General features: G+C 46.9%; 1 protein-coding gene and 1 long non-coding RNA gene across 2 annotated transcripts in view; one reads left to right on the top strand and one right to left on the bottom strand.

Annotated features, from left to right (window-relative positions):
* Positions 1-378, top strand: part of LOC141049303 (uncharacterized) — a 28,383-nt gene extending 28,005 nt beyond the window's left edge. The window contains exon 3 of the long non-coding RNA XR_012220323.1: positions 161-378. This is a non-coding gene — a long non-coding RNA (uncharacterized lncRNA). The remainder of the gene's footprint in view (positions 1-160) is intronic.
* EPC2 (enhancer of polycomb homolog 2) overlaps positions 1-14,482 on the bottom strand; it is an 81,680-nt gene that overhangs the window by 12,829 nt on the left and 54,369 nt on the right. The window contains exon 2 of the mRNA XM_073545589.1: positions 372-531. Coding sequence (XP_073401690.1) covers positions 372-531 — 160 coding nt within the window. The remainder of the gene's footprint in view (positions 1-371; positions 532-14,482) is intronic.

The following is a 14,482-nucleotide window of genomic DNA, read 5'->3' as shown; positions in this document are numbered from 1 at the left end:
CAAATCGTTCATATAAGGAAAAGTTTTCTGAGAGGGGTGTACCCCTTTAAGATGCAATTTTAAATACCAGTTTTTTACGATCAATCATGCTGAACGACGTTCATGTCTAATCACCGATGGTCTATGGGTTTCTCATGAACTTTCCCTTTTACTTCTGCAGGGTACGGTGTCCCTTCTCTTCTGGATGGCATGTTATATCACACAGATACCGAGGATACTGACGAGACTATTCCCAGTCAGTAACAGAGCCGTGTCTATACAGCAGCGAGCGGGCAGACTTGGCTTCCTGTGCCAGCGAGCGGGCAGGTGGCTCAGTAACAGATGCGGCCTGTGTGATAACTGGCAGGATGGCACGGGAATACGGGACTTACGCTGAATGTGAATGAACTGCTTGGGCTGCTTAAACTCTCCTTTGTACAGGCGACTGTAGTAGACGACATTGCTCTCGGCTTCGGGAACGGGAATGACCATGCTTTCTTTCTTTTCTCTAAAAACTTGCTGTGCCGAGATAGCGCGTTGTAAGTGATGTTCCTGCAAACAGGAAAGAGGAGACGATTTATCTGTATGAAAGAATCAGAGGCGACGTGCTGCCGACCATCATTCGCTCCACATAAACCATCCAATCGGCTGATGATTGAGCGCTGTGATGAGTGAGAACATACTCGTGGTTTTTTTAAGAAAGGCTTTTTTTTCCAGCCTCTAGTGGGTCCAATTCGCTTTGCAGGGCTACATTACATTGATATGTGTATGTGCATGATATATATTACCTAACCAGACCTTATTACAGACGCCTCCAAGCGTAAAACAGATTCTTCAATTATCAAGATAAAGGACATGGGCATCACCCCACCTCCCTAATCAGCTGCCGCTATGCAGGCACACATATCCCCTAACTTCACAGTGATATATAACGAGGCTAGAAATACAAAGGAGACACCGCACAGGCAGATCAAACTAGCAGAGCCTCATCAGTCAGCCTTCAATCCCATTCCTCCCGGTTACGTACGGTGTATGACTAGTCTGCCTGGCTGTACCGGCAACGAAACAATGGTTGGCACCAGATGGAGCCACAAACTGGGCACACAGAAGGCAGAGCGGACCCTCTTCTCTGCATACATGCTTATGTGTTCTCTTCTCACATTGTAAACTGCAGAGAGGGAAGGAAATCCTGACAATGTCTATCAATGACCAAAAAAGTAAAAAAGGACTTATTGTGCCACTATGAGAAGATGAGGACTGTGGATGGTCCGTAAAAGGAGACTTCTTGCTCATACAGTCCCATATGGTTCTGGATATAAAGATTTGCCCCTGAAAACATTTCCATATAGTAAAGGGGACGCAGACGTCTCCTTGCAATTGAGCCACTGAATATTCTACTATTAACCCCTTCACCCTCAAGGGTGGTTTGCACGTTCATGACCGGGCCAATTTTTACAATTCTGACCACTGTACCTTTATGAGGTCATAACTCTGAAACGCTTCCATGGATCCCGGTGATTCTGACATTGTTTTCTCGTGACATATTGTACTTAATGTTAGTGGTAAAATTTCATTCATATAACTTGCGTTTATTTGTGAGAAAAACGAAAATTTTGCAAAAATTTTGAAAATTTCGCAATTTTCCAACTTTGAATTTTTATGCCCTTAAATCACAGAGATACGGCACACAAAAAACTTAACTAACATTTCCCACATGTTTACTTTACATCAGCACAATTTTGGAACCAAAATTTTTTTTTGTTAGGAAGTTATAAGGGTTAAAAGTTGACCAGCGATTTCTCATTTTTAAAACACCATTTTATTTTTAAGACCACATCACATTTGAGGTCACTTTGAGGGGTCTATATGATAGAAAATACCCAAAAGTGACACCATTCTAAAAACTGCACCCCTTAAGGTGCTCAAAACCACATTCAAGAAGTTTATTAACCCTTTAGGTGCGTCACAGGAATTTTTTTGAATATTTAAAAAAAAATGAACATCTAACTTTTTTTCACAAAAAAAATACTTCAGGTTCAATTTTTTTTATTTTACCAAGGGTAACAGGAGAAATTGGACTTGTGAGAATCATGTGGGAATAGTGGATGAGGGCAGGTATATCTCGCCCAGATTCCTTTCCTATGTGGCCTAGTCTGGTCAGTATCGCACCTGCTTACTAATGGATAATGGGAGGTGGATATAAAAGGATGCCAGGTGGTTGTGTGAGTGTCTCAGCCTGGGAACACAGAGAGCCTGTCTGTGTGAGAGACACACGTGAGTGGAAGCAGTGCCCACTGCAACTGTGGTTTGGCTGGACGGGAGAAGCCCGCCAGTTGGTAGTTAGGTTGTCCATTGTTTAGTTAGTGCCGGACAGGCAAGGATTTGTTTTATATTTTATTTCCTTTTGCATTGCTTTCACCGTTAATAAACCTGACCCAGGGTCAGTTATACACGAATCCCAGCTCTGCGCCTGAGTTTCATGCTGAATGCACGTGACCTTTGACCCCAGCAAAGGCGATCCCGGAGTGTTTTATCACATTGTGGTGGAGAATGCGGGCATCACGTTGCAAGCATGAGCATGGAGGACGTGGTGAAAGCGCTGGTACAGTCCACCGCCGCCCAGCAAGAAGCTAATCGGGTGATGATGGCCCAGCTGAAGGAGTTGGTGAACATGACAGTTACCGATCGTTCGCTTCTCCAGCAGGTGGCGCAGAGCTTGGCAAGCTTACCTGAGCTTAACCTGGAAGCTGAGTCGAGAGTGATTCACGTGAGTCGGTACTGGCAGAAAATTACGACCGAAGATGACGTCGAGGCATACCTCACCACGTTTGAACGGACGGCGGTGAGAGAAAAATGGCCGAAGGCACGATGGGCCGGCCTGATTGCCCCGTTTCTTTCCGGTGAGGCCCAAAAGGCTTATTATGACTTAGAGCCTGAAGCCGCGCAGGACTTTGACAAACTGAAAGCCGAGATCTTGGCCCGGCTGGGAGTGACGACCGCTGTCCGTGCACAGAGAGTGCATCAATGGACTTATCAGCCGGATAAACCACCGCGGTCACAGATGTTCGACCTGATCCACGTGACGAAGAAGTGGCTACAACCCGAGGTGTTGACAGCGCCAGAGATAATTCAGAGAGTCGTCATGGACAAGTACCTGAGAGCTCTACCGCCAGCCCTGAGGAAGTGGGTAAGCCATGGAAATCCTACGACGGCAGATCAACTGGTGGATCTGGTTGAACGTTACTCCGTGGCGGAAGGACTCCGAGACGACGCTACCCCACCTCGTTCTTCATCATCTCCACGGGGAACCGGTAAGACTGTTCCAGGGAGTAGGGGAGATGGAAAAATCCCTAAGACAGTGGGGGAGGAAAACGGGACTGCCCGCACTGCGAGGCCGAGAGTAACGAACTATGGTCTAAGCAAGGGGCCCGTTAGGTGTTTCCGCTGCCAAGAGATGGGACATATTGCTGCGAACTGTCCGGTCACTACTGAACCCATGCAGTGCGACGTCACGGACTCTAAAAACCGCATGTCTATGGTTTCACGGGTGGTGAGTGTGAATGCCGGTCAAAAGGATGTAGAAAAACACTTGCGTGATTTAATTGTTGATGGCAAAAATGTGGTGGCATTGTTAGACTCGGGAAGTGTGGTGACTCTGGTGAAGGCCAGTCTCGTGTCAGCCCCGACTGGACCATCAGACAAATTTTCTGTAACATGTGTGCATGGAGACACCTGTTCGTACCTCACCACCATCATATGCATTACTACTTCCTATGGGTCTGTGCAACATAAAGTGGGACTCGTCCCGGCGTTATTGCATGATGTTATCCTGGGCCGGGATTTTCCCCACTTCTGGCAATTGTGGGAGAATCAGTTGATACCCCAGGGTAATAGTGTACATGATTCTTCTCCCAGGGCGCGTGTGGGTCCCGAACCCCTGGAAAAGGTCTCCCCGGAAGACTCTGGGGAAGAGTCTGCGGGAAATGACCTGCAGTTCCCGTTTTCAGTCATGGCGGGTGATACGGAGGAGACCGGGGAAGAGGAGGAGGCCGACAGCCGTCCACCTCCCCGTTTGCCGGATTTAGAAGTTCAGAAAGATGACTTCCAAAGCGAGCAAATAAAGGATCCTACCCTTTCTCAGGCTAGGACAAATGTAAAAGTGATAAATGGGGTACCCGTAGAACCTGGCTCTAGGCTGGCATATCCTTACATGGTTCTGGAGAATGATTTACTCTATCAGATAGAGAAAAAGGGGGAAGATACGGTGCAACGATTAGTCGTGTCAAAACCCTACCGGCGGCAGGTGCTGGACCTGGCCCACGGACATGTGATGGGAGGTCACCTGGGAGTCCAGAAAACCACTGAAAGGATATTACACTGTTTTGTTTGGCCAGGCATGCATCACGATATTCGTGTATATTGTGAGTCTTGTCCTGACTGCCAAGCCTCTGCACCTAAGCCCCGGTTCTGTAGCCCTTTGGTACCCCTACCTATTATTGAAGTCCCGTTTGAGAGGATTGGGATGGATTTAGATGGGCCCCTTCCACGGTCTGCACGTGGACACCAACATATCCTGGTCATCTTGGATTATGCCACTCGTTACCCGGAGGCCATCCCTTTGCGTAACACGGCCACCAAGACGATTGCCAAGGAGCTGGTGCATGTGTTTAGTCGGGTCGGTATACCAAAACAGATACTCACCGACCAGGGGACCTCCTTTATGTCCAGGGTAATGAAGGAGCTCTGCCGATTGTTACAAATTGAACCGTTACGCACATCCGTGTATCACCCTCAAACAGACGGGTTGGTTGAACGGTTCAATAAAACTCTGAAGCAGATGCTGAGAAAGGTGATAGACAAGGATGGGAAGAACTGGGACTATTTACTTCCGTATTTGCTTTTTGCCATCAGGGAAGTACCCCAGTCTTCCACGGGATTCTCGCCTTTCGAGTTATTGTACGCCCGACGTCCTCGCGGACTGTTAGACGTTGCAAAAGAAACCTGGGAGGGTCAGGTCACTCCGTTTAAAACGGTGATAGATCACGTCACACAAATGCAGGACCGTATTGCGGCTGTTATGCCTATCGTCAAAGAACACATGATACAGGCTCATGGAGCCCAAAAAAGAATCTATGATAGGGGCGCCAAGATCCGTACGTTTGCACCCGGAGATAGGGTGTTGATCCTGGTCCCCACGGTGGACAGTAAGTTCCTGGCAAAGTGGCAGGGCCCCTTTGAGATCAAGGAAAGAGTTGGTGAAGTAAATTACAAAGTATACCAGGCTGGTAAACGGAAACCTGAACAGATTTATCATGTAAATCTGATAAAGCCCTGGAAGGATCGGTCTGCCTTGTCAGCGGAGCTGGCCCGTCCTGTCTGCTCGCATACCGTACCGGAGGTACGGGTTGCAGAGACTCTCTCGGAGCGGCAAAAGACGGAAGTCAGGCAGTTTCTACTTCACAACCAAAAGTTTTTCTCAGAAAAACCCGGGCGGACCACGCTAATAAAACATGACATCGTAACGGAACCTGGTGTCACAGTTCACGTAAAGCCCTACCGAATCCCGGAAGCGCGCCGTGAAGCCGTTTCCCGAGAAGTGAAGGCAATGTTAGAGTTAGGAGTCATTGAGGAATCGCACAGTGCGTGGTCCAGCCCGATTGTGCTAATTCCTAAACCGGACGGCACCATCCGGTTCTGCAATGACTTCAGGAAACTGAATGCGGTCTCAAAATTTGATGCCTACCCCATGCCCCGGGTCGACGAGTTAATAGATCGGTTAGGAAAAGCCCGGTATATTACGACCCTAGACCTAACAAAGGGGTATTGGCAGATCCCTCTGGTGGAGGCTGCCAGAGAAAAGACAGCATTTGCTACGCCGGAAGGTTTATTTCAGTATGTGTATATGCCGTTTGGACTGCACGGGGCACCGGCGACCTTCCAGAGACTGATGGATCGAGTCCTGAGGCCACATAGGCAGTACGCTTCGGCCTATTTGGACGACATTGTTATTTACAGCTTGGACTGGGAGACTCATCTCCAGAAAGTACAAGCTGTGATTGACGACCTGTGGGAGGCAGGTCTAACCGCGAACCCCAAGAAATGTCACATCGGGCTAGAAGAAGCCCGGTATTTGGGGTATGTAATTGGGAGGGGTGTTGTTAAACCCCAGGTTGATAAGATTCAGGCGGTTCAGGACTGGCCACAACCTGTCAACAAGAAGCAGGTGCAAGCCTTCCTGGGGATCGCCGGTTATTATCGCCGGTTCATACCCAATTTTGCAGCCATCGCTACCCCCCTGACGGATCTTACAAAAGGGAAAGACTCCGTCATGATTAAATGGAGTTTAGCGGCTGAAGAAGCCTTCCATAGCCTAAAACGGGCACTTTGCTCTCAGCCCGTACTGGTGACTCCGGACTTCCGCAGTGAGTTTGTGGTACAAACGGATGACTCTGATACCGGTATCGGGGCTGTACTCTCACAAGTGAGGGACGGAGTGGAACGCCCAGTCCTCTATCTCAGCAGGAAGCTGAATAAACACGAGCAAAGGTATGCAGTCGTAGAAAAAGAGTGCCTCGCCATTAAGTGGGCTCTAGAGGCCCTCAAATATTACCTGGTGGGCCGAAAGTTCAGGCTGATCACTGACCATGCCCCTCTCAAGTGGATGCACTTGAACAAGGAACGGAATAGCCGGGTGACCCGGTGGTTCCTTGCCCTGCAGGCCTACACTTTTACGGTGGAGCACCGCCCAGGGGTACAGATGGGAAATGCAGATGCCCTGTCCCGAGTGCACTGTTTGGCGCGTGTCACTGCTCGACCGGAGTGGTCTGAGCAGAAGGGGGGGGATATGTGAGAATCATGTGGGAATAGTGGATGAGGGCAGGTATATCTCGCCCAGATTCCTTTCCTATGTGGCCTAGTCTGGTCAGTATCGCACCTGCTTACTAATGGATAATGGGAGGTGGATATAAAAGGATGCCAGGTGGTTGTGTGAGTGTCTCAGCCTGGGAACACAGAGAGCCTGTCTGTGTGAGAGACACACGTGAGTGGAAGCAGTGCCCACTGCAACTGTGGTTTGGCTGGACGGGAGAAGCCCGCCAGTTGGTAGTTAGGTTGTCCATTGTTTAGTTAGTGCCGGACAGGCAAGGATTTGTTTTATGTTTTATTTCCTTTTGCATTGCTTTCACCGTTAATAAACCTGACCCAGGGTCAGTTATACACGAATCCCAGCTCTGCGCCTGAGTTTCATGCTGAATGCACGTGACCTTTGACCCCAGCAAAGGCGATCCAGGAGTGTTTTATCACAGACTGCAAAAGTTATTGTGCAATTTGTCCTGAGTACGCTGATACCTGATATGTGGGGGGGGAACCACTGTTTCGGCGCATGGCAGAGCTCAGAATGGAATGAGCGCCGTTTGACTTTTTCAATGCAAAATTGGCTGGAATTCAGATCGGACGCCATGTCACGTTTGGAGAGTCCCTGATGTACCTAAACAGTGGAAACCCCCTACAAGTGACCCCATTTTGGAAACTAGACCCCCCAAGGAACTTATCTAGATATGTGGTGAGAACTTTGAACCCACAAGGGCTTTACAGAAGTTTATAACGTACAGCGGTACAATTAAAAAATCATATTTTTTCCACAAAAATCATCTTTTCACCCCAATTTTTATTTTCCCAAGGGTAACAGGACCCTAAAAGTTATTGTGCAATTTGTCCTAAGTACGCTGATACCCCACATGTGGGGGTAAACCACTATTTGGGCGCATGGCAGAGCTCGGAAGGGAAGCAGCGCCATTTGACGTTTTTGGCTGGAATTGAGATCGGACACCATGTCGCGATTGGAAAACCCCTGATGTACCAAAACAGTGGAAACCCCCCACAAATGACACCATTTTGGAAAATAAACCCCCTAAGGAACTTATCTAGATGTGTGGTGAGCACTTTGAACCCCCCAGTGCTTCACAGAAGTTTATAACGCCCGGGCGTGAAAATAAAAAATTCGTATTTTTTCCACAAACATCATCTTTTAGTCACCATTTTTTTTTCCCCAAGGGTACCAGGAGAAATTGGACCCCAAAAGCTGTTGTCCAATTTGTCCTGAGTATGCTGATACCCCATATGTGGGAGAAAACTACTGTATGGGCACACGTCGGGGCTCGGAAGGGAAGTAGTGACGTTTTGGAATGCAGACTTTGATGGAATGGTCTGCGGGTGTCATGTTGCCTTTGGAGAGCCCCTAATGTACCTAAACAGTGGAAACCCCCCACATATGACCCCATTTTGAAAACTAGACCCCCTAAGGAACTTATCTAGATGTGAGGTGAGCACTTTGAACCCCCAAGGGCTTCACAGAAGTTTATAATGCCCGGGCATGAAAATAAAAAAATCGTATTTTTTCCACAAACATGATCAATTAGTCCCCAATTTTTTCATTTTCCCAAGGGTAACAGGAGAAATTGGACCCCAAAAGTTGTCCAATTTGTCATGAGTACGCCGACACCCCATATGTGGGAGAAAACTACTGTATGGACACACGTCGGGGCTCGGAAGGGAAGCAGTGACATTTTGGAATGCAGACTTTGATGGAATGGTCTGCGGGTGTCATGTGCGTTTGGAGAGCCCCTGATGTACCTAAACTATTGAAACTCCCCACAAGTGTCCCCATTTTCGACACTAGGCCACCCACGGAACTTATCTAGATGTGTGGTGAGCACTTTGAACCCCCAAGTGCTTCACAGAAGTTTATAACGCTCGGGCGTGAAAATAAAAAAATCATTTTTTTCCACAAAAATGATATTTTTGCCCCCAATTTTTTATTTTCCTAAGGGTAACAGGAGAAATTGGACCCCAAAAATTGTTTTGCAATTTGACCTGAGTAGGCTGATACCCTACATGTGGGGGTAAAACACTGTTTGGGCGCATGGCAGAGCTTGGAAGGGAAGGAGCACCATTTGACTTTTTCAACTCAGAATTGGCTGGAATTGAGATCAGACGCCATGTTGCATTTGGAGAGCCCCTGATGTGCCCAAACAGTGGAAACCCCCCAATTATAGCTCCAACCCGAACCCCAACACACCCCTAAACCCTAATCTCAGCCCTAGCCCTAACCCTAGCGGAAAAATGGAAATAAATACATTTTTTTTATTTTATTATTTTTCCCTAACTAAGGGGGTGATAACGGGGGGTTTGATTTACTATTTATGGCGGTTTTTATGTTTGGCAGCTGTCACACGCTAAAAGACGCTTTTTATTGTAAAAATAGTTTTTGCATCACCACATATTGAGAGCTATAATTTTTCCGTATTTTGACCCACCGAGTCATGTGAGGTCTTATTTTTTGCGGGACGAGTTGACGTTTTTATTGGTACCATTTTCGGGCACGTGACATTTTTTGATCGCTTTTTATTCCGATTTTTGGGACGCAGAATGAACAAAAACCAGCGTTTCATGAATTTCTTTTGGGGGGGTGCGTTTACACCGTTCCGCGTGTGATAAAATTGATAAAGCGGTTTTATTCTTCGGGTCAGTACGCTTACAGAGATACCTTATTTAGGGTTTTTTTTATGTTTTGTCGGTTTTATGCAATGAAAACTATTTTATATAAAAAATAATTATTTTTGCATCGCTTTATTCTGCGAGCTATAACTTTTTTTATTTTTTTGTGGATGATGCTGTGTGGCGGCTCGTTTTTTGCGGGACAAGATGACGTTTTCAGCGGTACCATGGATATTTATATGCGTCTTTTTTATCGCGCGTTATTACACTTTTTGTTTGGCGGTATAATAAATTATTTTTTGCTTCGTTTTTTATTTTTATTTTTTAAGGGGTTCGCTAAAGGGGTTAACTAATGGGACAGTTTTATAGGGCGGGTCGCTACAGACGCGGCGATACCTAATATGTGTACTTTTATTGTTTTGGGTTTTTTTATTTCTAAAAAATGGATTTGGGGGAATATTTTTTTTTTTTCTAATTTATTTGGCGATTTTTTTAAATTTATTTTAACACTTTTATTTTTTTTTTACTTTATTAAATAGTCCCAGGTGGGACATCACTGTCCTGTGACAGATCGCTGATCTGTCACATCACAGATCACTGTGACAGATCAGCAATCTGTCACAGGCACTGCAGAAGGCTTCCTCATGCCTGCGCTTTGCAGGCACTGAGGAAGCCAGCTTCCTGCAGGCCCCCGAAGGCCCCGAGGAAGCCAGCTTCCTGCAGGCCCCCGAAGGCCCCCGTCGCCATCTTGGATTCGGGGGCCTGCAGGAAAGGAGCCCCCGGCAGCAGCGCTGCACATTGCGCTGCCGTGGGGGGCTCAGGGAAGCAAGGAGGGAGCCCCCTCCCTGCCGATGCTTCCCTTTAACTCCCGGTACACCGCGATCATGTTTGATCGGTGTGCAAGGGGTTAACGTGTCGGGGGCGGTCCGTGACCTCCCCTGACACATTGTGCCGGGTGTCAGCTGTGATAATCAGCTGACACCCGGCCGCAATCAGCGGCGCTCACCACATGGGCGCAGCTGATCGCGGTAGACGTACTATCCCGTCCATGGGCATAGGGGCCCGGGTCCCATGGACGGGATAGTACGTCTCATGTCAGGAAGGGGTTAAAATCCGAAATGATAACGCTTCGTGGCAAGGCCGGCCAGCTATGATCCAATAAAGGGGTTGTGCCATAAACAACATTTATCACCTATGATCTCTCGCTGATCTCCAGAATGGGGGTCTCGTCCCCTGTGTGAACACCACTCCTATAGGCCGTCATATATGCTATTCTATTCATACGGGACTTTTAAACCCCTGTTTTTATGATGTGGGCAGGGTCCAAATCAGACCCCCAACGATTTTTTGTTTGTCTGACAGCCATTCTTTCCAACATCCCCAATACATGTGCACACTTGCTGAGCTAATTGGACAAATTTTCCACAACAGGAAGGTGTCAGCGAGGCCGTCGGCCACCTTTGACAGGGAGGTCTCCCATTGTAACAAAATGATTGGGCGTGCTGAAATACAACATGCACAGCCTCTTTTTTTTTTTTCCCCACCACGACGCAAAAAATGGCACAAGAAATAATTGCAAAAAATGCTTGAAACTGGTGTTTATTTATGGTGTTTCTTACTTGCCGTTATTTTTATTGCTTGTCCTATTACGGCGATATGCTCTTCATTGGACGTAGTGGCCCCCACAGACACTACATCGCCCCATACGTTGAGCCCTCTCACAACACGCAGCGCCCAGTGATAGTAAATTCTGCTTTCCGGTCATTTGTGAGATGTTACATGTGATGTGCAGCACAGTGGAGACAGATCTGCACCATATCCTCTCCGTCCAGGGCTGAAGTGGAAATTACACTTTTTGTACACGATCCCCCATTGTTTAGATCTACTGAAAAGCTAAACCTTGTGGACCAGGCGATTAGACGCCTGCAGCCACATTCGCCCCATAGAGAATCGCAGGAGGCGGCATTGGAGCTTCAGCTCTTACCGTAGTTAAATAACCTTTTCTTCAATCCCAGCACGTAGCGGCTCCATCCCCCACCCTGACATGACAGCTCCGATGGCCTCCCACCACCAGATCAGTCATGAACGGCATCACAATTTCCTCATCAGATTTTTACCATTTCTCGATTTCTCATTAAGAATACAAGCATGGGACATCGTAGTTTTAGGACTGAACATCGCCTGTCCATCTGGAGGGCTCGGTGTATATCCAGTGCTGGTTGCAATGTGATGTCCTCAGATTCATTCATTGCTGATGACAGATTTGTCACTTACTCTTAACTTGTACGTACAATCATGGAACGGGCTAGAAACCGTAATGTGGGGAAGCAAAGCCATATAAATCGTGCCACACGGACAAGTATAATCCGTAACGGCCGACGGCCTGATCGCTACGGCTCATCCACTGAACGTGAGGCTAAATTTCTCACCAAGCTCAGAACAGACATTTTTTCCCCCCAATATTTGGAGACAATTAAATGCAAAATAAAACATCCGGCTCCTTACAAGGAAACAACATCAGGTAACCTTTCCATTAATAGAAAGCCAAGAGTGAGAAGGGTCTGGCATCGGTATCTAGCAGCCCTCAGAGTGCAGCCCCCTGTGGAAGAGGAGGCAGTGCTTAAATACCTACGGCCCATCTCTGCACATCAATAAATAGGAAGGAACGGCGCAGTTATCAGGACCACAGGATCGGGGTTTCAGACTGTACTTCCATGCAGAATTGTAAGCATTAGTAAGCACTTTAACAATAGTACTTCAGAGCATAGACATTTTTTATTTTTTTTTTTAGTTTCTGGCAGTTGATTAATGCCCATATTAAAAGTTCAGCTAAGGGGAGCTCACAAAAGGAAAAGAAAATAATTACACGTCCGTCAGAGAGCTCACTGATGGATTCTCAGATAACTCATTCTGCAGCCAGCAGCAGAAAATACAACACAGAGGCTAGACAAGATAAATGGTGCAAAAGTTGTTAATTACGGTAAACCCAAATGCCAAAATTAATTTTTAGCCCAAAGTAAATGCATTTAGGTAAAAGGAAACCATTGGTGGCATTTTTCCTTTAAATAAGCACTCCTCCTCCCATCAAAAGTTTTTACCCTCTTCATATATTGCAATATGTACTTACAACTGCTCATTTTGCCTTTCTACCAAGAAAATTATTCTCTTTTCTCTATGTAGAAACAAGTAAGTAGTCTCTTTTCCCTGCCTAAATCATTCCCCTCTTCACCTCCACACCCAGATGCTCCCTCCTCCCCGTCAGGGACTTTTGCAGTGAATCATGTCTCCTACAGGAAAATTGACCTCCTGTTTCTACATAGAGCTTAGAAGGATTCAGCTAGTCAGTTTTTAATCACGTGAAGTCAAAGACCTAATGGAAAAGAGAAGAATTATCTGGGTAGAAAAGAAAAATGAGCAATTGTAAGTACACAGTGCTATATAATATTCTGACTGCAATATATTACGAGGATAAAAACATTGATGGGAGGAGGACTGCAAATTTAACTACTCATGCACGCTGCCATACTTTCGCGGTGTACAAACAATTTTGCACGCAGCCATAATGTAAATGTGAAGTGCTCTATGGGTCAGGAATGTGACGAAGGCACGCTCGTAATCCAGACAACACACAACCACCAGGTCTGTGGAGTCAGTAAGCCAAACCTGCGACTCCATAATTTCCCTGACTTTTCCATTTCATCCCATCTCCACGGCCCTGATAACCACATTCAACCTTTATGTAATCAGTTTTTTTCTCTCTTACATATTCTACTTCGTCCCTTCTGAACGAAAAATACAAATGAATAGGGACAAAAGAATGAGGAGGCAGGAGGGTCCGTAAGGGCCAGAAAAATAAGGCTGGTTTCACATTAGCGGTTTTTAGCGCAGCTCATCGTGTGTGTCCATGCGCCCCCTATGTTTAACATGCGGGTGCATGGTCTACCATTTGCACGCGTTCGTATGCGTTTTCGTGTGCATGTGGTTTTTTGTAGTGTGCGCCTAGGCGCGCCAGACGCAACCTGTTGCATTTTTGGGTCTGTATAACTGTGTAAAAAAAAAACGCTTGCGCACGGAATGTGACAAGATAACACATTACAGTCTATGGGGACCGCAGGCGAGTGCATGGACATGCGCATGCCTGCGTTTAAAATCGCATGCGTTTTAAGCGTTAATATGGCTAGAAACGGGTTAAAACGCATGCGCCTAAAAAACGCAATCGCATGCAAAACGCATGATGCGTTTTTTGCATGCGTTTCTATTGCGCACGAAGCGCAGCGCTAAAAAAACGCTAATGTGAAAGTAGCCTAAGGAACAAAAAAAAAAAAATGCAAAATGACCTATCTAGCCTGTGAAATTATTATTATTGTTGTAGACATTGTGATGAATTCATTAGAAGTTACAGGACCATTCTCATCTCTGAAATAATACTGCATGCAAGGGTGGGACTTGCATCTACCCTGATAATGAGGGTCCCCCTGGCCGCCATCCGTGGAGAAATGGTCTCCATTGGCTTTTATAAGAGATCAGTTTCGGAACTCCCATTGTTGTCACTGGCCATGGGCAGAGGAGGTAGGGACGGCCGGACTCGCGATAGATGTGGGAACTCTATCTGTCAGACAATATAGCACATCCTGTGTCTCAAAAGCCCTTTAAGTTTTAATTTACATTGTCCGCTTCCTGCAGTGATTGCACCCTACCTAAAGGGGCCTTAGCACATAGCAATATCGCTAAAGCATCACCGATTTTGTGACGCAGCAGCGATATTGCTAGCGATATCGCCATGTGTGATACTTACCTCCGACCGGCTCCCCCGCTGATTATCGCTGATCGCGCGAGATCGTCCAGTTCTATTTCTCGTCGGGCGCTTCCTGTGGCGCAGACGAGCGACGCGGGCGGGAGGACGTCAGGATCGCCGCGTCTGACAGGTAAGTAGCGACAGCTGCTGCGTCGCTACATCGCTGTGAGATCTGCCTGTTTGGCAGCTCACTAGCGACCATTTAGTGATGCA

This window comes from Dendrobates tinctorius, unplaced genomic scaffold, assembly GCF_039654945.1.
Source record: "Dendrobates tinctorius isolate UK_male_01 unplaced genomic scaffold, ASM3965494v1 ptg000143l, whole genome shotgun sequence".
Classification (NCBI taxonomy): domain Eukaryota; kingdom Metazoa; phylum Chordata; class Amphibia; order Anura; family Dendrobatidae; genus Dendrobates; species Dendrobates tinctorius.
Note: the sequence above shows the minus strand (reverse complement) of the source record. Positions and strands in the feature narration are given on the sequence as shown.